This window comes from Cyanistes caeruleus, chromosome 4 (assembly GCF_971803275.1).
Source record: "Cyanistes caeruleus chromosome 4, bCyaCae1.hap1.1, whole genome shotgun sequence".
NCBI classification, from domain to species: Eukaryota; Metazoa; Chordata; class Aves; order Passeriformes; family Paridae; genus Cyanistes; species Cyanistes caeruleus.
Genome location: NC_141704.1, coordinates 29,807,396 through 29,830,940, shown reverse-complemented (window position 1 = coordinate 29,830,940; position 23,545 = coordinate 29,807,396). Strand labels below are relative to the sequence as shown.

At 43.0% G+C, this 23,545-nt stretch overlaps 1 protein-coding gene and 1 long non-coding RNA gene across 4 annotated transcripts in view; one reads left to right on the top strand and one right to left on the bottom strand.

Moving 5' to 3' along the window:
- The window catches only part of LOC147653519 (uncharacterized), a 65,960-nt gene extending 48,146 nt beyond the window's left edge, over positions 1-17,814 (bottom strand). Inside the window, exons 1-2 of the long non-coding RNA XR_015286364.1 lie at positions 17,615-17,814; positions 17,336-17,515 (exon numbers count right to left, since the gene is read on the bottom strand). This is a non-coding gene — a long non-coding RNA (uncharacterized LOC147653519). The remainder of the gene's footprint in view (positions 1-17,335; positions 17,516-17,614) is intronic.
- The window catches only part of SYN3 (synapsin III), a 187,534-nt gene extending 164,018 nt beyond the window's left edge, over positions 1-23,516 (top strand). For all 3 annotated transcript variants that reach the window (XM_023936253.2, XM_023936261.2, XM_086887284.1), the window contains 6 exons: positions 1,472-1,546; positions 4,902-5,004; positions 11,433-11,567; positions 16,404-16,488; positions 17,968-18,265; positions 19,708-23,516. In XM_023936253.2, the coding sequence (XP_023792021.1) occupies positions 1,472-1,546; positions 4,902-5,004; positions 11,433-11,567; positions 16,404-16,488; positions 17,968-18,265; positions 19,708-19,840 (829 nt within the window). In that variant the 3' untranslated portion in view covers positions 19,841-23,516. The remainder of the gene's footprint in view (positions 1-1,471; positions 1,547-4,901; positions 5,005-11,432; positions 11,568-16,403; positions 16,489-17,967; positions 18,266-19,707) is intronic.
- Positions 23,517-23,545: the final 29 nt, after the last annotated feature.

Here is a 23,545-nt window from a genome sequence, read left to right as displayed (position 1 = left end):
TCCCATCAGTACTAATGGGATTTTGGATGTCCTCTGCCACTGCAGGGCAATTTTCTGTAAAAAATAAATGTTAGCAAAGAGTGAGTCTTCCCATTGCAGGACTGAAAAATATAATCCTAAGAATCCCATATCAAAAGAGAAAGAAAGGCTGAGGACTGAACACTGACCTTTCCTATCAAAGGGCTCATAACAATCCAAGCTTGAGGAGGAATCCATTCTTAGGAAGGAGGGCAGCAAAATAGATGCTGCATGAAGGCAACAGGCCCAAAAGTCAACTATATGAAAACACAGCTATTGAACACAGTAGTCCTGCTCCTTTGGGCCCCCCAGTCCCACTCCATTCCTTTGAACATTCTTACAAAGACAATTTAAATTTCACAGCAAAAAAACACACCAGTTTAGAGAATTGGAAAAAGCACTTCAGTGTGTCTCTCACAAGAGTAAAGGGTAGTCAGCTATAATGATCCAAGTTTATAGTCTAGCAGGACATCAATATTAAACTGCTGAACATAGTTTTGCGAATTCAGTGTCTTTTGCACATGTTGCTGAAAACGTGAGGGAATCGGCAGAAAGGGCTCCCATGACCTCATGTTGAAGTGTTGGATCACACCTCATACCCCCCTCATAAATCTCTTCCTCAGCGTGGAGAGCCTTCCTGGATGTATTCTGTCAGCTTGTTGACTTGTCCTGGCTTGTACACTATGGAAGGGTTATCTGAAGTGTTGTCAGAGCAGGCTGTCCCATGTCTGCCTTGGGCCCAAGCTCAAGAAAAGGAAAATTTTCACCCCTGATGGTGATGGTGAAACCCAGAATTTTCTAGCAATGGTACTTTTTTTGGAAATTAACTATCAGTTGCAGCTAATGAAACTCCAAAGATTTTGAATTAAGAAATTCTCCAAGTCTGAACACAATGAGCCACCCACAGGTCAATGAAAAGTCAGTGAAACGACAGTACGATAATATTTTCTATGACATCATTACCACTGAAATCAAATTTAAGTGGACACAGAAGTACAATTGAAATAAAATTTAGGTATACCCAGAATGTTAGAACTGATATTTTGTGACGCTGCTCAGCAAATATTTGCCTGGAGAGCTTCTGTTCCATGGATGGAGGATGCTACTCATTGCAGAACACAAGGGTGATTATCCTAGAGGTCTTTCACACACATTTCAGCTCCCGTAGGTCTGATGTATAAAGAAAGAAAGTACTCACAGAGCCTGATGTGTGCTCAAGATTCCTTGGAGGTTTCTCTGCCTAAAATCCTCAGTTAGTTTTTCATGAGCCTGAACAACATATCCTGTATGAAGTGTTGTTCAGGAAGGATTTGGAAAGGCTTCTGGGAGGAAGAACCTCACCTCATCCCCTCCTGTACAAGCACAGAGTCAAGAATGGGGAGTACAGTATGCGGGAGGATGGGTCAGGAGTCTATTTTCATGTTGAGGTTATGTTTTTGGTTTGTTTTCCTAGGAGGACTTCCATCTCTGGAAACTGGAAGGCAAACACAGGTTCTGCGATGCTAGAACAGATTGCAATGACAGAGAGGTAAGGAAGAGTGTTTCAAGACAGTATTAGCTATTCTTGGGTTAGAAGGGAGGGACTGTACTTCCGACTTTGGTTAATTGAGAGAACTGGTAACTGAGGTCTCCTGGGAGGCTGGATAAAGACTTTAAAAGACCAAGCAGTTTCTTAAAAAAATACTAAGGACACAAAGGCAAACTGTCCTATTTTGAAGAACAGACTGAAAGTACAGCTAGAAACCAGCGTTGCTAAATCGTTAGATCTTTAGTGAATGTAACCACAGGAAACAAGACCAGCATGCTAGGTCTAGCACACCAGTACAAACACGTAGGGATAAAATCAGAAAGGTCAAAGCACAAAACATAAAGTAACATGAGGTTATTGTAAGTACATTACTAATGAGAGGCAGACACAGAAAAGAGTTTTTCTTCTCTTTAACAGAGGAAAAAAACTGTCAGCTGAAGTGCTGAAAGCACTTTTTTGCCTTAGGCTCACAATAGTGGTCACTGTCTAAGCTAAGGTCTTCTCACTGTTGAACAGAGCAGAAAGAATTTCCTCATGCATCTTACAGACTCAAATCTGCAGATGCTACTTCCATGTACTCAAATCACTGTGATATTTGCTAATACTGCAACTGGCTGACACTGTGGACTCATGGTAACATGCTTTGCTGTAACTCTTATCCCGCAGAACTAACACTTGTTCTCATCACTTTTCTCCATCCCATCTAAGTAGATTATTCATAGATTTATAGAATCCATAGATTACATGTAGGCATTCATCCTTAATGAATTTAAGATTTTTTCAGATTATACTCCAGTTTGTCAGTTTCATGATTAATTCTGACTGTCCAGTTTTGGGCACCACAGTTGAAAAGAAGTTGCAAGGAACTGGAGAAAGTCCAAAGGACAATAAAAGGAACGTTCAGAGAAAACCTAGTGAGCTGTTGAGTAAAACATGCAACAATTCTATGTACTTCTTTGTAGTTTTCCACCTTTTTCAGTTAGCAGACCACTGATATTTTTCCAGTAGAGGTGTAGACTAAAGCACAATGAATCCCTGCCTGCAGTGCAGAGGTTCACTTTCCTTCATTAACTATTACAGACCTGGAAGAAGTTGCCCACAAGCTGAACACCACTTCATCCTAATGATGAAAAAAATAAAGAGCACAGGATCTTTAAATACAGGAAAGCCTTCTATATATAAATATAGGCTTTTCTCATTACTTACATTACAAATATAATACTGTAAGAAATAAATTATAGTTTAAAAGGTCCATTTGAACACTTTTTATAGTTTCTTAAAGTAAGGATAGCATAGCACAGAAATCAATTCTCTGAAAGAGATGGTAAATCTCTGTCCTCTTTCAGACCAGATTAAGGAAATGTCTCCTCTTGGGAACAGGAGAGTTGTGCAGGCAATCATCCAAGGTCCCTTCTGCACCTTTAGTTCTGCAAAACAGGGAAGCCAAGCCCCAGATCAGATGCTGAAGGTGACTCTGGTAAGACCATAATAGTACTGTGGGAAGTGTTCATGATGATGCATCCCGGCTGTTTATAACACAGCTGAAGCTAGACACATGAAGGGTAGACATTACCTTATTGCAGTGTTGTAGGACTAAAACCCAGATTCCTGCCAGCCTGCAACACTGCATTTTGAAGGCTCATTTTGTTAATTGTACCACAATTAACCACTCCAGCCTTACTCAGCCATAAATGCAACAAACCCTGTTGAAATATGTAAGTTGTCAGAACATTAAACAGGAATGTGCTCAAGTGCCCTGATGAGTAGGAGCAACCTGAAGTACCTACTGAACAGTAAGTACAAAGGATTGAAATGTTCAGATAATGCAGAAATGACAGTAAATCCTCTGAAAATGCAGCACCTGGTGCATGTGCATAAATATGCTCTTCTTCCCGATAATGCTCCTATTACACCAGAGCAGCCCTGATGCTCCCAGCGCTCACCTATGGCCAACAAACATGGAAGATTGCAGCCACCAGAGTCTCTGGCATGAATAATAATTCCCTGAGCCTGGCTGCTGAGCCCAGACACCTAGAGATGGTCCTCAGGAACAGAGGTGGTTCCCACAAGGCCACAGCAGTGCGTGAGGGGTGCTCTCTGTGCCTCCTGCCTGACTCATGCACTCCATAATTCTCCTCTTCCTTAAGCTACTGACTCCTCCTCATACACTGTCTTCCATGGGGGTCCAGGGTGAACACACTTGGTCTCCTCATTAGGGATAAAAGAGCACTGGTAGTCATATAAGTCATAATTTTTCTTCTTCCCAGAGACATTGTGTTCACACAAGTTGATCATTATATTGTCGAGCTATGGGGACTCTGGCTGGCTTCAAGGACGTAAATTTGTTCTTTAGCCAGAGCAGCTCTTTCTCCAGTCCCTGTAGGGTCTGTGAAATGTCAGTGTTTTCATGAGACTGTGGCCTTCCCTCCCCTCTCTGCATCTTGTCATAGTCCTGCTCACAGATCTGCTGTACTGAGATTATTATTTTTATTTAAATGGCCAGGACCACGGCACAGCTGCACAGGAAATAAAACCAGGCTGCCTCATTCCCTCCTCATTTGCACAGCAGGGGCATGTGGTCCCCCCATAATATGCTTCTTGTCATTCTCTCTCCTCCTCTGACTCCAGGATGGCTAAGGGGCCACCAGCTCACATTCCTGTCCTGGGATGGATAGGGAAAAGTGCTGCAGCCTGAAGGTCTCCCTCCAACAAATAGTGCCTATTCCATGTGATGAGACTGCCTGACTAGGAGCAACACCCAAGGGACAGAAGCAGACTTGAGACTGTAAAAAGATTAAATTGAAAGTAAATTGTAACATGCAGGAGCTACTGCATTACAGATCAGAGAGGGGATGGCTACTCCTTGCTAAATTCAACACTCATTTTCTGATCCTATTCCAGTCCTAATGTCCAGGACATCTTATCAGGAGAAAGCTGCCTGCATAATGGAGGGCTTTCAGGCAAAGCCAATACAAACGCTGAGGGGCCAACACTACTGGGAGATTAAATGAGCTAAATATTTATAGCTTGGCTGAATGACAACCAACTGGAGATCTGATGTAAATACCAAGGAAGGAAAAAACCATTTTAAGGTGGCTTTGAGGGCAGGATTGAATCAATCTGAAATGAAGGGAAACTTTAGGCAAGATTCTTTTTTTTTACTCCATCTCCTGTGCAAGAGAGGGAGTCAAGGACCCAGCAAAGCACATGAAGGACACCTTGTAATAAAGGCTCCCAAACCTTGTAATAAAGGCTTCCAAACTGCTTTGTGTTCCTATGGGCAGCAGGGTGGGTGGCTGGTTTTGGTGAGATACCCAAGGACAGCTAATACCAGGCCATGCTCTTGTTTCTGCAGGTACAGACTCTGGGCAGATGCCTGCGCAGAAATGTTTGGAGGTCTTGATATCTGTGCTGTCAAAGCTGTCCACAGCAAAGATGGAAAAGACTATATCATTGAGGTGAGAACATGGGTAACCTGAATGTGAGTCTCCTTTGGGAAGTGTAGCTGCAGGCACTCTGCCTTGGAGCTCACATGCGCAGTGTCTTGCATACCCCTGCATGCTCCTGCAGTCTCTGCTCCCCCGTGCCCACAGGCCATCCTCATAACACTGATATATTAGGAACCGAATCAGAGCCCCAGCCAAACTAGCACAAACAGAGCAAAATGTCAGGGTTGAAGTATCTTCCTTTCTCAGTGTGGACTGTGAAAGGAAATGGAGAGCCACAGAGTGCTTGGACACCTCAGCTTTCCAGCAGATGATTCAGTTAATTAAAAATCTCAGTTTCTCTCTGAATGAACCTGTCTTTCTTCAGTCACTTTAAAGGGGACTTCCAAACAAAAATCCTAGCTGCACCAAAATAAAAAGAGGAAAATAAATTTTGAGAGTGTAGCAAAAGGTTCACAAGCAACCAGAGCAACTTGATTGAACAAAAAAAAAAAAAGGTGTGTTTTCTAAAATCTTTTGCCCAGACTGTGTTCACTACAGTAAGAGTCCATCAAGACAAAGCACTACAAAGTTAGTATGGGTAATGTGTACTACAACATTTTGTATTCAGGGCTGGATAGACTGTGGCCTTGAGAGCTAAAGTTCAAGGTGCTCCTTCCCAGGCCAGGAGGCATATGGCAGATATGGAAGTGGGGTAAATAGGACACTCAAGTCATCTTAACAGGGCAGAGAAAGAAAAGCTGGCTGGAAAATCAAAGTGGAAACTGAAGAGATTCCCTGGAGAAGACACAATCCAGCAAGTAAGCAAGTGCCTCTGTCAGTATGTGACTTGAGGAGACACAACATCTGACCTGCTGTAAACTCCACCAACACAGGCCAGCTGAGGAAGACGAGCAGAGCCAGCCTGTTATAGGGCTTCATGCAGGGGTGCTGACACACTGGAAAGCTATGTGTGGGAGAGCAGTCCCACCCGCTGAGGGTTGGGATGCTGATGAGAACCACATGAGCCCTCCAGTGACTGCGCATTCCTGCATTGTGTATCTGCTCTCCCCAGGGAGGGGAGCAGTGACCTGTCAAAGGCCATGTGACAGAAGTGTGCTGCCAGCAACCAAACGCTGGCAAGCCTCTGTCTTTTCCTGAATTGATGGGGCCAGGGCTAATGGGTCTGCTCCTGTGTGCAATTCATCAGCACCTAGAGGAGCACCCCCTAGAGAAGACTGTTTCCCTGCTGTGCACTGTTAAATCTCTACATCCCTGCAGCTGGGAAAGAAAGAGCAAGAAGGCAGCCTTGCTAGAGACAACTGTAAAGACATTTGGGTTCCTTCCACACGTGGTTAGATGTGATATGTGGTTTTCATATCCCTGCATATATTCTTGCACATAAGCCTATGTACGTGCACACACAGCTAGTTCTGGGCTTAAAGATTATAGGCCTCTGTCTGGGTATGCCTCTGGGTTTTCACATCTGCCACTGTGTGTGACTGACTGGTGAAAAGCACATCCGTACCCTAACAGCCATCATCAGCTTGCACACGGAGAAATGCACGCTCACGCTCCTCTCTCTGTGAGCAAGGTAAGCAGCAGTGCATCTAATATCACACAAATCAGAAGAAACACAGTATCATTTCAGATGGGTCATGCTGAATTATCCCAGTGGAGAACCTGACTGAGCAGGCTTGATACACCAAGATCCAGCAGGCATTCAGATGCCTGGCTGTTGGATGTTGTTGGGAAAGGAGTAGTGCAATATAAGGAGTAGAACAAAGCCAAACAGGCACCTTTTTATACAGATCTCAGGGAGATATTGACAAGTAATTAATTGCCTCCAGCCAACTTCCTAGGGTACTTTTCTTGGTCTGAAACTGATCCCTTGTTTTGCTTTTTCACTTTTGATAGTGGGAGAAAAAAGGTTATTTGACAGAGTGACAGTTGTATTTTCTTGGTAAGAGGGAACAGTGTGCTGTGACATTTTACAAGAATGCACACCCAAATGCGCTGAACAAACAAGGAATTTGCACAATGCAATTGCAGGCAGTAATTAATTTTCACAGTGCAAAGTAGTTCTTCAGGAAAGATTCACAAAAAGGTAGTGATGGGTAGTTCTGTGAACTGAGACTTAGCGCAGTGGTTTGTTGCAAAAAAAAATCAGATTAAGACAGATGAGTTATCAACAGCACAAGAGTAATCTTGCACACATGGTATTTGCTCTTATTTGAACTTCACCTCCTTTCCTTTTCCCATGACAAACATGTTACATTTCTGCCCTCAAAGCCTTAGCACACTTACATACCATTACATACCATTTTCATGGCTCATATTGAAACAGATTGTGAATTTAACAGTAAATGCTGGTAATTCTTTTTTCCTCTGCTTTAAAGAATTTTATCACTTTGAGGGAATATTCAACATAAGTAGTCAGCACTCAATCAAAATTCCTCAAAATAATGTAAATTCTCTACTGGTGCCAGCAGCCAGATTCTCAAAAGAGTTCAGGAACATGTATGGTTTAACAATCTCCCCTCTCCCTCTTTTTTTTTTTTGGTTGTTTTTTTTTTTGTTGTTGTTGTTGTTTTGTTTTGTTTTGTAATCTAGCCCATTTCCACAACTCTGCTAAGATGAAAAATATGAAGCAAGTGGATGGCAAGCAAAATGGTCCATGTGATTTTTTCTTCCACCTGGAAGAATAAGATAAGCCCTGGCTGCCATACAGCTAAGCTATGTTACTAGACACACTCCTTGCTGCCCTGCAAGGAGCCCTGCTCATCCCTTCAGCAGTGCCTATCATTTGTTTTGATATGTCCAATCATTGGTTTCCTTCCTTCCTTCCTTCCTTCCTTCCTTCCTTCCTTCCTTCCTTCCTTCCTTCCTTCCTTCCTTCCTTCCTTCCTTCCTTCCTTCCTTCCTTCCTTCCTTCCTTCCTTCCTTCCTTCCTTCCTTCCTTCCTTCCTTCCTTCCTTCCTTCCTTCCTTCCTTCCTTCCTTCCTTCCTTCCTTCCTTCCTTCCTTCCTTCCTTCCTTCCTTCCTTCCTTCCTTCCTTCCTTCCTTCCTTCCTTCCTTCCTTCCCTTCCTTCCCTTCCTTCCTTCCCTTCCTTCCTTCCCTTCCTTCCTTCCCTTCCTTCCTTCCCTTCCTTTCCTTCCTTTCCTTCCTTCCTTCCTTTCCTTCCTTACTTCTTTTCCTTCCTTCCTTCCTTCCTTCCTTCCTTCCTTCCTTCCTTCCTTCCTTCCTTCCTTCCTTCCTTCCTTCCTTCCTTCCTTCCTTCCTTCCTTCCTTTCCTTCCTTCCTTCCTTTCCTTCCTTCCTTCCTTTCCTTCCTTCCTCCCTCCCTCCCTCCCTCCCTCCCTCCCTCGAAATCACCTAACACTCCACTCTCACACATCAGAGTGTGAAAAACAAGCCCGGGTTTCAGCATCAGATAGGCTGATGACAGAGGGAGAACCAGGATGGTCTTTTCCTGAGTCTCTTTGCCTGGGCACTTTTCCTTCGCTCCTTATACAACTTATCAGGCAACAGCAGCTGCACCAGGAGCAGCCACTGACCCTGAGCAGCTACAAAAGCTGCGTCCATATGTGCTCTCATCTTCTTGCCTTGCCCAGCTGTTCTGTGATTGCCCAGGAAGGGATGAGTGCAATCTGTCTGTAATTCACATATTCCTCTCAGACAGTTGATTTACTCAGTATAAGCATTTGTATCTGCCCAGTTCCAGACTAATTTGCCCTTCCTGGAGGATAGGCAAGGTGACAGTTCATGATTCTTTTCAGTTCAGTGGCAACCAGCTCTGTCATTTTACCCACAGAAATCACCACCATTGTCAAAGGCCTTCCCTTGTGCATGTGGTTGTTCACTCCTGTGTTTGCTGTCTCCTACATCTCACGTTCCCCTGCCAGACACCACACAGCAGATTGCCTCATCCCTGGTGCACCTTCACTGGTTCAGGTGGAGCCTGCTCCAGGGTTCACTCCCCCTGGTGCCTTTGGTTTTTAAAGCACCAGCTTCCTCTTCAGCCACTGCAGCCGCAGAAGTAGGGAAAAGCACTCCTTGAGACAGGAAAATCAGCTCTGGGGCTCTCAGCATAGGAAAAAGATGAACCTGTTGAAGCAGATTCAGAAGAAGGTTATGAAGATGATTAAAGTACTGGAGCGCTTCTCCTATGAAGACAGCTCGCAAAACAGCTGTGGTTGTTCAGCCTGGAGAAGGATCTGGAAACATCTTATAACACCTTTCAGTATGTAAAGGGGGCCCGTAAGAAAGGGACAAACCTTTTCGAAGGGCCTGTTGAAACAGGAAAATGATAATGATTTAAAACTAAAAGAGGATTATTTTATATATATAATTTAGATTCTATATAAGGAAGACATTTTTTAGAGTGCAGATAGTGGTGGATGCCCATGTGTGGAGACATTCAGGTTGGATGGGGCCCGAGAGGAAGCTGATCTAGCTGACGATGTCTTTGCTCATAGCAGGGGTATTGGACTGGATGGCCTTTAAAGCCTCCTTCCAGCCCAAGCCATTCTACGAGTCTATGAAAAGCGGGTTTGAGCAGAGCCGGTGACTCCCAGGGGGGCGGGAGCCGGGAGCGCGGCTCGCCTGGCTCTCGGCAGGGTAAGGGCATCATCTAGTGGTCACACGGCATCATCTAGTGGTCACACTGCATCATCTAGTGGTCACACTGCATCATCTAGAGGTCACACTGCATCATCTAGTGGTCACACTGCATCATCTAGTGGCCACACGGCATCATCTAGTGGCCACGCTGCATCATCTAGTGGCCACGCTGCATCATCTAGTGGTCACACTGCATCATCTAGTGGTCACACTGCATCATCTAGAGGTCACACGGGCCCCTCGCACCGCACCGTGCAGGGACACGGCAGACCGCTTTTCTCTGGTGAACTGTAATTGCCACATTTCCTTTTAAGAAAGGAGTGGACAGGAGGGAAACCTGCGCAGAGACCTGGGAGAGGACCCCCAGGAGTCCCTGGCTAGTGAGACCCAGGTGGGAACTGGCCATTCCCTGACATTGTTTGGAAGCATCATGTTCCTCACCTCATTTCTCAACGGAAGAACAGCTAAGTGGACAGTGGAAGGAGAAGCCACCTTGTGTATTTTGCCAAACACTGGCATATAATTTTCTAACCTTCTCCTTTTGCCCCCTGGGCCAAGTAGGCCATGGATATAAACATCAACCCCCTTTCCATGTGTACCATAGTTAAAACTTTCTAGGTAGCTTTTCTAGTGTTCATAGAAGACATCTATAGAAATTAAACAAAACCATTATTCTGCAAGAAAAGAGCAGAATACAAACTCAGTGAACTCATCTCACTGATCTTCTCTGCTTTGAATCTAAAAAAAGGGGGTGCACAATTTTCCATTTCCCTCCAAGAGTGTACTCTTGCAGCCTTGCCAGGGTGGAGTGTACTTCCGATTGTTATCTGAGAGTGAGTCAGTGCCTTTCTTGAGCAATTCAACCTTCAACTTTGCATTTCCAGGGATTTTAATGTTTGCTTTAAAAATAAATGCAAAATAAAATAAACTCTTCCAACCCTGATATTTTGGTACTATTATATTTACTCCAGCTGAATCTTAAATTCATCAGAGTACAGTTCTTCCTGTGGGATTTAGCTAATGTTTGCAAAACACTTGATTTATGATGAACTGTTGAAAATCATGTTCAGGGCTGCTACACAGCTGAGGGTCTGCTGTGCTTTCAGTATTATTTTTGTGAGGCTATTTCTTACCTCAAAGACCCTCTGACAGTTTTCCTTCCCCCATCCCCACAGTTCTGCTTCCCAGTTTTCCCCAGTAGATTTGTAGAACTTGCTTGGGAAGCAGTTGTATCACAGCATTATCAAGAAGACAAGCAGAGACCAAGTTTATTTTCCTGCACTTGGTGCTGGTTTGGTGACATCCTATTCATTACACATCTGTGGTGTTTATTTTCCCTCTCAGGGTGCAGTGCTTTGTGTTCATTAATCCCAAATGTTTCCTGGTTTCCTCCAGTCCCTGTTGCTCTCATCTCCTCAGGCTGCAGTACATGTTGTTTCTCTTCTCCTGTGACCCTTTAAGTTGCAATGTCACCCCCAAATACTGTGGGATAATGCCAGAGAGACCTTATCCATCAGCAGCATCTCCTCAGGACATGTGAAGGAGAAAATTTGTATGAAGTCGATTTAGAAAGCTTCCAGCCACCATAAGTTTTGCCTTGGCTTGTAAGTTGTGAAGGGAAGGAAGACAGAGAGTTGGGGGAAGTACATTTCCAAAAAACCCTAGGCAAAATCCCACACCTGGAAAAATCAAGCATGTTTTCAGCATGAGGAAAGTGGTGACTATAGATATTGGCAAGGATGTGGAGACAAAACAGGTTAACGTAAGAGGTGAGTTGAAACAGGCGTCTGCCAGCAGGAAACCTCCATACTAACTGTTGTTTTTGCCTCCTGTGGCAGGTGATGGACAGCTCAATGCCCCTGATTGGGGAGCACATAGAAGAGGACAGACAACTTATAGCTGATCTGGTTGTTTCCAAAATGACTCAGCTTGTCGTCACTTCTGGATCTACACCGTCACCACTGAGGCCTTGGGTATGAATGGAGATTTGTGACCAAGTTATTTCCCTGAATTTCTTCCTTTCTCTCTCCTCACTGTGTCAGACATCAGAGAGTTGAGCCGTCCCATACAAAGGAGACTCTCACAGGCTCTTTGAAGTGGGCACCCCTAAGGAACATATCTCTCTCCCTTACTCTCCTTCCAGATAAATATGACATCACACCAGTAGAATGAACATGCATCTAGACATTCTGACTTGCTAAGTTCATTGATTCACAATGAACATGGGCATTTTTAGAGGTTCTTCTAATACCCAGTTTCATTTCCATCTAACACCATCCCTCAGGATAGGTTTCATTCTGGTTTTTGCATCCCTGATATGCTTTCAAGAACAGAAAGTGGGAATCTCCAGCAAGACTTGTTCCATTCCACCTTCATCAGGGGGAGGCTTTATTAAAGCTGAACGCATATAAGAACCTGTTAATTTTGCATTTAAACTGACTCCTTAGTTCTTCTTGTGTACATCCATTTTGAGTATCAAATGCATCTAATTTTACTGCCACATTTCCCAGGGGCAGTTCCATATAAATGAAACACCCCAGAACATAACCTGAGTATCCAGGTGTACTTGCTACGCTTCCTTCAGTATCTAACGGAGAGTCAAGTGTGAAGTGTGATTCGAGGACAACAAATCTGTACAACAGAAGAGACAAGAGAGTAAAAAGGCTGAGGGCAAAACTGAAAGCAACACACTGGTACAATTTTCATTTCCACTTGAGACAAAAAAATGGGATAAGGCACTTTATGGTGCTCTGCCTTTGTCATATAACAGTCCACGCCTGCTAAACCAGGTCCCAGCATGAAGGGTTTTCGGGGTAACTCCAAGTTTTACCTAGAGTGAAGGAGTAAACATTTAATAGACACTGAAAATGCTTTGAGGCAGGGAAAGTGGTACAGAAGAGATAGCATTTACAAAGTGGAATTTAGAACTACATTTTGAAATAGCCAAGATATAGAGTGTATGAACTAAGAGCAAAGGGCAAGCCAACAGAAACTGAGAACATGGACAGATGCAGCTGTTTTCCATGTCTGTAATATACTGATACAGGATTGGATTGGATTACAGCAGACCTAAATTAAGGCAAAAACAAGAACAAAACAAATCTTGAAGGGATAGGATGTCAAAAAGAAGAGTCAAACAAGAAAAGGGTCTTCATCAGGAATAAAACCTAGAAATACCTGTATCTATAATCAAGAAAACTAAACCCACAAATATGTTAACTAGAATGTTTTACTATGGAGAAGGAGCTTGGTGCCACAAACATCACAAAAATTGTACATGCTACATTACTAACATAATGTTATAACAGCTAGAAGTGTCCAGAGAGAAATAATTAAATATGAGGCTGGTGAGATGCAGACCTAGAGATGCAGATGAAGACTTCCACAGAAGGAATACAAGGAGCAATTCTGAATATAAAGACAGCAGTACCAAATACACAGAAATATGGATCCTTGGATATCCTATGGGTATGAATAGAATACCTATACATATTATTGGACTCTCTATACTAGTCTCTGGGCTGAGAAAAACTGGGAAATTATAAAACTGAGTGCACAGAATTTACAGAGATGGAAAAGCAACAAGTCACAACAATGTGAGGCTTCAGCTATCAAGAAATAAGTCAAATATCACAGTGAGACAGCAATCCAGAGGGAGGTAAAAACACCTTGACTTTCCCATAAGAAACATCCAGGTACAAATTCAGATAGTGAGTGTGTACCATTAGATTTAATGTCCAAGGGACAAATGTGATATCAAAAAGTAAGGGTATGACCACAAGCGTGAGAAAAGAAAATTAATCAGCTCCTTATCAGTAAAACTGTATTGATGCTATTTGAGAGACCATTGTTTTCCAGAATGCATACATACATTTCTGACCTGCTCCTGAACCAAGAATGTGAGAAATAAACTTGTAGAGTTAAATGACAAAAAGAACATTCAAGACAAATGAGGGAGGAAAAGCTTTCATATTTGCAAATCTGAGATTTAAGAGGACCTTTATGTGGCATCATACAAGTAATAAAAGGAAATGTAAAAAGGAGATAAATTAATTTTGAGGAGCAGATAGAGGAAAGAATGAAACAAGTTCTTTGAGTTCATCACAAAATGGAACCCTAACAAACAATTGGTGGGCTCTATGGATCATCCAAAGTTAAGGGAGGAAAAGAAGACAACAGGGACAGCATTGTGATGCTAGTAAATGTAATTGCTGAAAGTGGGGAACTTCTCTACCTCATTATAGGTTTTCCTGATCAGAATGACACAGAAAAGAATAAAAGCAGTTATTAAATCAGTCATGACTGATTTTTTAAAAAAAATTATTAAACCCCCAACTCCAGATAGCCACATGCAATGAACTGAATTTGGGAAGAGACTAAGCTGCCAAAAAAACTGTAATATCATTAGAAATAGTTGCTGCTCCAGAGGACTGGTGTACAAAAATACAAACGATGTGGTTTGAAAGCTGTAAGAGCAATGTAGAAAAATTTAGACAAGTCATAGACTTTATGAATTTTCTCAAATGATAATTAAAAGAAGAGCACAAAAGAATAAATAAATCAGCAGAAACCATAGCTAAGGGCATTTACCACATGATTTTTTTGCAAAGAAAAAATGTTCCATTAATTTCCTTTTGATTATTTTCCTTTTATTTCTTTGGAAATTCTTTCATGAAGTGGTAGATAACAGGCAATCGGTCAGAATGATGTAGCTAGTCAAAAAGCCTTAGGCAAGGTAACAGGCAAGCTACAAAAGAAAGCATGGAGGGGGTAAAAAGTAGAGTTTTATTGTGTAGTAAAAGCTAACCTCAGATACAGATATCAGAAATTTTAATTCTTGCAAACAGTTAACAGAGGGGATACTTCAAGGATACTGAGCCAGGCCATGTTGATAAATGTTGAGCCTAGGACAGAATAAGATGTTAATGAGAAGTTTGCTTCAACATGAAACACCGTCGCATGGCTACACTGTGGTTCTGTCCTCGCCTCTCTGACCCACCACCAGACTTTCCCTTCACTGTTTCTCTTCCAAAGGCAGAAGACCTTGGGCTGGCCCTCACCCCTTTATCTCTCAGCCTCAAAAATCTGATTTGCCTTTATCTCTAAGATGCCTTGGTTGACTGTAGGGAGAGGCTGTAGAGGTGAATATGAGATTTAATTCCTTTTCTTTGCCTGGTCGAATCAAGACATCTCACAGCATTAGAACAGTCAATTTACATCAACACTAAGGCAAGGTTTAGTTCCCAAACTATGCAGGGCTAGAAGCCATGACTGGAAAATTCCCAGATTTTCCTTCCCCACGATTTGCAAATCCCAGATAAACAATGCAAAAGATGGGATGGCAACTTCATCACATTTATGTTAGTCATTTGAAACTAATTTCAATGCTTCCAACATTTCTTCCCATTTCCAGAATCACTTAGCTCATTCTCCTGACCTTTCAGGAGCCTTGAAGACCCTTTTATCATGATGTTCTGCATGTAAATAATCCAGCATGTACCAGCCTATTTGTCTCCAGCTTCCCTGGTTTTCATAAACAATTTTGGGCAATAGGCTTACTCAGACTTTTGTTAACTTTGCACCAGCCCTTTGTGCAGCAGCTCTGCATTGCTTAATCTGTTTATTAAAATATCTGTCAAAAAGACTAAACAGCGAGAGAGAAGAAAGAGCAGATGGCACAAAATTATTTGCGTTAGTCAGGACCAGGGATGGCAGTGAAGAACATCTGACAGAGCTATGTATGTTCAGTCACCACAACAGCAAATGAAACTCCATATGGGAGACTGAAGGCTAAGCTAAGCTGGGGGTAGAGAGAGGGAGAGCATAAACAATGTGCAGAACTTTCAAGTGGCACCAGCCATTCCCTTGAGAAGTACTTTGTCGCATACAGGCTAATGAAAACCATTGCTCAGCCTATGGTTGTGTTGACAAGGGAAAAGCAGGAAATTAGGATGCAGGAAAAATGAACTGGCAATGTATACAGAGAACCCAGATATTGCTTCATCTGGAAAAATGTAAGCAGACCCATCTCTGGCATCTGCAGGAGAAATTACAAAGCTGGGAAAGAGAAGTTGGTGATGAAAACAATCAGGGGCTTGGAAATATTCCCATGGAGGGACTGGAGGGATTCTATAGTCTCTTGGCTGTAGAAAGGAGGTGAATGAGAGAGAGGGCAGTGAAGGTTTACAAAATAATGAATAGCCTAGCATGGGCAGGTTGTGAGAGCTAATCTCAAAACTCAGAACAAAGCAACACACATAAGAAATGGGAAAGACAGTGAGGCTGAAAGTTGAGCAAGACTCAAAAGGGTCTGGATGTAAATATCAAAACAAAATATCTGGAACTGTTGCAAAGACTTTGTAGAGCAGATAATAAGCTTCATGTTTCAGGGCTGAAGCTGGCCCATGCTTATTAGCAATCAAGAGGAGATCCCTTAGGCTACAGAGATGATTACTCCATAGACATTTCCATGGTTCATCCCTCCTTCCTTCAGAACATCTGGTGCTGGCAACTGTCCAAAATGGGAGATGGGACTAAGAGACCCCCTCGGGCCAGATACATTTGGTAATTCCTGATTGCCTAAAAAAACATTCTAAATTGTAACTTCATTGTTATTCCCTGTGAGCAAACAACTTTGATGCTCTTTTTTCTCAGCTCTCCATTTTAGCCCCATGAGATTTTACCAGCCAGATGCTGCATGTGTGTGAATGTGTATTTAAGGAACACTTCATGACTCTACAGTTCCTGTATTACCTCAGGGCTTCTCTTTGGGGACTCTGTATTAACTGGATTGGCTTTTTTCCCTCTAGCCTCCACAAGTTCAGCCTGTGTCAATGAAATCTCAGACTGGACCTCCACTTGGACAACTGTCACAACCACGGCCTCCTCCACAAGGTACAGTTCTCTGATTCCCATGACAGTGATGACTCTGAGTCCTATCAGTTTGCCTTCTAAATAAAAGGTATCAGGATAAAGGTTTTGCTCATTTTCCACTCACTGCCAAGAAGGTAGCAAATTCAGTGTACTATTAAAGCAGATACTGTCATACTCCACAGCAGCTCAGAAAGTGGGATGAAAATTCAATATAGATCCAGTTGATACCACTGGTAGGACTTGACTCAGCAAAACAAGGCCACTCGAACTGGCACTGGAGCAGGATTCTGGGCACAGAGTACATTGTGTTTGCACAAAGCTGTGCAGCTACAAGAGTACAGGAGTGATGAAAAGTGTTGTCAGGCTTGGAACAGATCAAAAACATCAGTGTTGCGATGCCAGAATCCTCAGTCCATCTGTCCAGGAGTTCCCATGTCATCAAGAGCACACCCTCAGCTCCTCCTGACAGCAGAAATAAGTTTGACATATATGGCTTGGTCAGAAAAATAGGTTTGGCTTATTGTTCTGATGTACATTGAGGTGATGGAAGCATAGGGCTGTCCTGTAGGTAGCCAGATCACACCATCCACTCAATTCACATAACTGATTAGACCATCACTTTTGCCACCTTTCCTTCCTTTCTCCATTTCAACCTTCTATCAAATTAACACCTGCCTCTAATTATCTTTTCCTCATTGGTGACAGTTTTGCTGCATCCAAAATTTAGCATTTCTGATACCAAACACATCTATGTAATCTTGGTGTTCCATACTATTACTGATAGGAGCTGTTGGCCTTGAGGGATATTACTCCCCATCTGTCTCCAGTACTCCCCTTCAATTCTCCGTAAAACTTTTTCTCGCATAACTCCCCTGATCACCTGTGAAATCCAGCCAGACCTCACAGCACTATCTGCAACTTTTGTCAGGTTCTCACAGTATTATCCATCATGTCCAGCAACTTCTCATGTCATGTCCAATTGTTTTCCACATCCTCTTCAGTTCTGAGAGTCTGCTACCAAAGCAACTGAAGGCACCTGGTGATGGTTCTGGAACAGGGGTATGGATAGTGATAGGATGGAATGTCTCACATCAAACTGCTGGCCTATGAAGGGACTGCTTGACACAAACCAGCAGGGTCAGCTTACATTCCCACAGAGCTGGTTCTCCAGTGACTCTTCCTTCCCCAAGCAAGAAGTGCTCACCAAGGATAAGAAACACCAGATATATGAAGGGCAAGGCAGGTTGAAGTGGCTCCCTTTGGGGAGAGTGGACAGACTTCTGTATTGCTGAAGAATGTAGAGAAATGGACAACTCTAGAGAAGAGGGCATGACACCAATTTTAGGCCTGTAAGAGAGAATTTGCTATATTCTTTTCCATGAAGCTACTATGAGCTACTATACTTTCTTCTTAGCAAAACCCATCCTTCCATAGAGATGTTCCGTGTTTGTTGCCCACCACATGCATTTCCTCACGTTTCTGTCTACATGTCCCTTTCAGGTGGACCACGTCAGCCACAAGGATCTCAGCCTCCACGAACAAACGCACCCCCACAGCAGCGGCTGTCTCCTCAAGGACAGCAGCCCCAGAGCCCCCAGTCCACTTCTCCTCAGCAGCAAAGGTCACCTGGATCTCCACAGCAAGTCCGATCAGCAACTGGGTCCTCTCCAGTCCAGGCCTCCAAGGCAGGCGTGTTCCCTCCACAGCAACCGAGGCCTCCTGCCCAAGGCCGGGCTCCCAGCCAGCCGAGCCCCACAGAAATGTCCAAGCAGCAAACCACCCCACACCCACACCTGAAGTAAGTGACTGAAAAACTCCTAGTATCTGTAGATATTTAGAATAAGGCTGTCCAAAAAGTACCCTGAGCTGACATGGAGAACATATCACCAGTTGTCAGGCAGCAGTCCCCAGGAACAAAGGCCTGCACAACTCTGAGTGACGTCAGAGGTAAATGTGTATCCCTCGCCATAAAAGCCCACAAGTGACCTGTTGTCAGGAAGAACAGGTTGTATTTGACATCACAAAGATTTCACACTCTTCTCTTGTTCATGTGCTCACTGTTAATCGTGTGCTCTACCCTGGCCATATCAACACAGCCACTGCCTTCCCGGCAGGGTGTCTTTATTCCTTCACTATTTCCTAAGTGTAGCAGCCACAAAGATTCTTTTTGCATTTCATAGCAAAAAGGCAGGGAAGACAGAGGGAGGTGCAAGTGGCCCTATTAGTGTATATAAAATTCCAGATAGTGACTGTGTGGGGAAGCACTCTTCTGGAGCACAGCATGATGAACTGTTACGGATCTTTGGAAGCAGCTTTTGTTGTCACCCTTTGTGGAGAATATCTAGCTGGCACCATGGCAGGAAAACTGACTGAAAAAAGGTCTGATGCTGACAAGAAGTTAACACAAGCAAATTGGTATGAACAGGCCAAAACAAAACACAGGCTAGGAAGATGAAGACAATTTCTGAGAAGCAGAGGAGTGATGGTCTAGAAAAGGCTTTCAGTGATCATGTTTACATTAGCAAGGCAAACTAAAAGAGGTGTACTTAAGGGTCAAAATGTTGGTGCTAAGGATGCAGTCACCACACTGTACGTATTTCAGATACTTTTTCCAGTCTCATTTTGTGCTGGATACCTATTACTGATCAGAAGAAACTAAGGATGGAAGCAGGGAAAATAGGGACATTTGCTTCAAAAGCACAGTCCTGATCTGAACTTGACCACTAGCAGATACACAGCCAGCAGGAGCAGCGTGGTCAACCCAAAGATCTGCATTAGAGAGTTTACAGTCAGAGCAGATAGGCTGGGAAGGGCAGGAAACAGCACACATTGAAGGGGATCTGGATACCGACTTACCCAACCTCTGGGTGCTCTCACAGCTGAAAGGCCAAGACCATCATTCCTGGTAAGGCTGATGAGAGACAGGTGACCCCTAATATTAATCCATTCTTCTGTATTAGTGGTGAAATTACTTAAGGGTTTCTCACAACAGCCTCACCAAATGGCAACTGAATACTTCTAGTCAGATGTTTTCATTGACACCAGTTTTGACTGAGCCACTTGCCCATGCCCCATTCTGTCCTACCTCTCCCATTCCTGGATGTCTTAGCACAGGGATATTCTGTGAAAACCTCTCCTTTTATCCTTGCATTTGTCTGTGTGATGAAACACAAACCATGAGTAACCAGCTTTGAATTCCCACTTTCTCCTGCTGAGACTGAACTCTGTTTTCCGTTTCAGCAAATCGCAGTCCCTGACAAACAGCTTCAGCATATCTGAGTCATCTCAGCGAGGAAATGCCACTGAAGATGAAGCAAAAGCTGAGACCATCCGCAACCTGAGGAAATCATTTGCTAGCCTGTTTTCTGATTAACAGTCCTGCAGCTGGATCTGTGCTTTTGTCAGCCCTCACTCTACATTAATGTCACACCTGATGTCATCCTGGAATACACTCAGTGAACCCAGCAATTTACAACTAACACCTGGGTAAAAGGAATTTAGAAAACTAGAGTTGTTTTAATACAAAGAAAACACTCAAATAACGGTCTGAAAAGTGACTGTATGAAAGTGTCACTATTTCATTGGGTTTTGTGCATAATCAGAATCACATCTGTTCAAATGACTGAAGTGTAAAGCAAATTTTACTCTTGCTAACCCCTGTGGAGTCAACACAGTTATGACAGTGCAAATTGGGTTTTATTTTGATTTGTATATAGTCAATACAATTGTTAACTTCCAATTACTGAATTCTTGTTAAGGTCAAGCTAAAAAAAATTAGGCTTCTTTCGGAAACACATGTGCAAAGGCAGAGTCAAGAGTAAGTATCCATTGACCAACAAAGTGAGCATGTTTGAGCATCCAGTGAACTGTGGAATTTCATTATACCAACTTCATAAAAGGTCACTTTTCAGAGCAAAACTGTGTTCAAGATAAATACGGTACCAGGCATCAGTAAGCACCAAAGATCACACAAGCAAGTCAGCCAGATGGACTGCTGCTTTGTTCCAGATAACTCTGCTCACAGCAGATAAAACACCTCTGTTTCATGCCTTGGATTTATGTCCCCTGCGTGTGATTCCCAGGTTCTGAGAGAAAAATGTCATGTTCTAACCCTGTAGCCTTAGCTCAAAAATAACCTAAGAAATGGGTCTTCCACACAAAAAAACAATGTCTTCCCCTGCCCCTGAAAACACCAGAGTTCACATCCACAGTTCACACAAATTCCAGACAAAACCCAGCTAAACTCCAAGCACTTTGGTGACTTGGTCACATCTGGCTGTCTATGTCCCTCAGGAACATGCTTAATTAATAGCAGAGCTGATGAAGTGCACATAGCTGTGTGCTGAGTGTTCCATAATACTGAATGGACAGAGAGATGGAGTGAAATCCTGTCTCCCGCCTTGAATTCCCACTGACTTTGCTGGGATGAATGCAAAATGAATGCAAGGTGACAAACTTGCAACAGAACTGGAAAACTGCACTTCACAAATAAGATGACCCGAGTCCTTCCTGAGACACCAAGCCACAGAAGGGTATGTATGGGATTGTCCCAAGCGGGAAACAACCAGTATTAGTTCCCCCCGATCACTCACAAGAATTATTCTTCCAGACAAGACAGAGATGGATCTTTGCTGGTGCACTTTTCCTCTAAGCCAGCAATACTGAACAAAGCTGTGTCTGTGCACATACACTGGAACTGGGACATGACAAACCCCACACAAGCTGTGTTCATAATTGAGAAACTCACCCTGGGTAAATCTACATATTTATAGCTATTTATACCCACTGAGAGCCTACCCTTGCACCCTGGGAGATCTGTGTGGAACACACCTAATGCAGGTGCCAGCCCTCATCCTGCCTCCTCAGCTTTGAGGCTAGACTTGGCTTTCTCCTTCCCTTGGCAACTTCACCATGATGATACTTAGGAATACCCAGGAATGTCAGTAAGTTAAAAAAGTATTTGAGCCAATGTCCCAGATCTTTGCTGTCCCTTAAACAAGGAGATCCCCAAAGCAGCAAAAGCAACAGCTGCATTTGCCATCTTGGATCTTATGATTCACTGGTGGGAATAAAGCCAAACAAGGAAATCCTTCCTGCATAGCACCTGTAATGAACATCTAATTCCAATGAAGTCATCTGGACCTTGTATGACCTCCCCTGAGCAAGCCTTTGCACATATAATGGCAAGTAACAGCATAGCTTTTCCAGATTGGAAGTCCCTCAAGAGACTCATCTGGACCAATGATTTATACCTCAAGTTCAGTATTACAGAACCACCTTATTCTCTGATGGCTTGTCTTCTGTTTTGTTTTGTTTTCCTCAGTTCTGTGCTGTCCTTCAGGGTTTGATAAGCAGTTTACAATGTAGCATCATAAATATATGTCAGCATCTGAGCAAAAAAAAACCCAGACCCTGCTGTTTTGCAGTCTGCAGGAGAAATAAAAGAGTGAGAATTGGCCTTGAGCAAACAGTGTCCCACTGGCAAGAGAAGCTGATTAACAGGCTTCACTATATGGAGAAGAGGTAAACAACCCTGGCAGGAGAGGATTTCCTTCTGTAACACTTCCCTCAGCATGATTTATGCCTTTACCTACTAAATGGTCACCAGAGATGGAGACAGAAATGAAAGTTTACTGCAAGAATCAATTGCTTTATCCCCTGAAACTCCATGATTCCCTCACCAACACAGCATACACAAAAAAGGAACGGTAACTAGTACAACACGGCCCCATAAATCGACAGCAGTTTGTCACTGAAATTGCAACAGCTGGGTCATTTGCTGAGGCTGCATTTGAACACAGCAGGGCTGTCTTCTGACAGACCACAGAAACAGGAACAGTGACTCAACCTCTTCATTTGCCTACAGCTCCCCAGTGGTCACTTTTCAAGGGACAAGCAAACAGAATTGCATCTCACTGCCTAGCTTTAAGTTGCAACATCAAGTACAAGCAACAGGCACTCTCAGCTTAATTTAATTAGTCCATAGATCCTGAAAAAGCACCTTCAGTTCTATTCAGAGAAGTGCTTTAAAGCACTGAGTTGATTTCCAAAGTTAGATTGACAAGAATCTGTTGTGGTCTGTAACTGTCTCAACAGTACACTTCCAGTCTACAGCTATGATGCTCACATACTAGATGTAGCAGGAGATTCACAAATGCATCATCCTGTCTTCAAGTTATTGCCTTCGATGCTGGCTTTCTACTCCAAAATCCCTCTACTCTAGAAAAAGAGAAGAGGGAATACAAGGGGTATTCTCCTTTTATATGAATGGGAAATTAAGGTATACCCAAGAGGCATTTAAATACCTAAAGATAACCACAGGGGCATTAAGAAAACAACAGAAAAATTGGTAAAAAGAAGATACATTTGAATCACAGGGCACACAAGCTCCACAGCACAGCTTGGGATCTTTCTCACACAAGATGTCAAAAGTGAGCACCTGGTCAAAGATTTTTTTTTGTCCTATTTGCTTTAATTTTCTTCACATGGAAGCCAGGAAACAAGAGTAGGTTTGTGTGTTTGGGACTAGCCCAAGTAGCTGGGACACAGCTATGACACTCAACCATATCAACCATCTGGAAAATTAGTTTACATTTTGGTGTTTAGCTACAAGCTGAAGAACACCTTGACTTCCTTGTCATAGCTAGGTGTAGTATTTCAAGAGGAATGGAACACACATTCCCAGGCAAGCTAAGGTCCAGAAGAACAGCAGTGCTACTTGTAAATGTAGTGCTATTTTACAATCTTGCACCAATCAGAAGAAGGTATGTAAGACCTTACACCTTATGTATGGCTCAGCTTCCTCTGGTTGGCTCGAAGTTTCATGAATAAGATAAAACAATACACAGAAAAGCCAAGGATGATAGCTCCTCATTTCCAAGTGACTCAGTAACAACCTTTACAGTGCTAGATACTACGAATAGTACAGGTAAGGAATGCTCATCTTAAGGCATTTCACCTTTTGTGATTTCTCTTTTATCATTTGCAACAGCAATGACACACACACTTCACTTAGGAGCTGGCAAATAAAGCAAGCAGCTAATTTTCAAGTATGTTCTCTGTTTTTTCTTCTGATTTT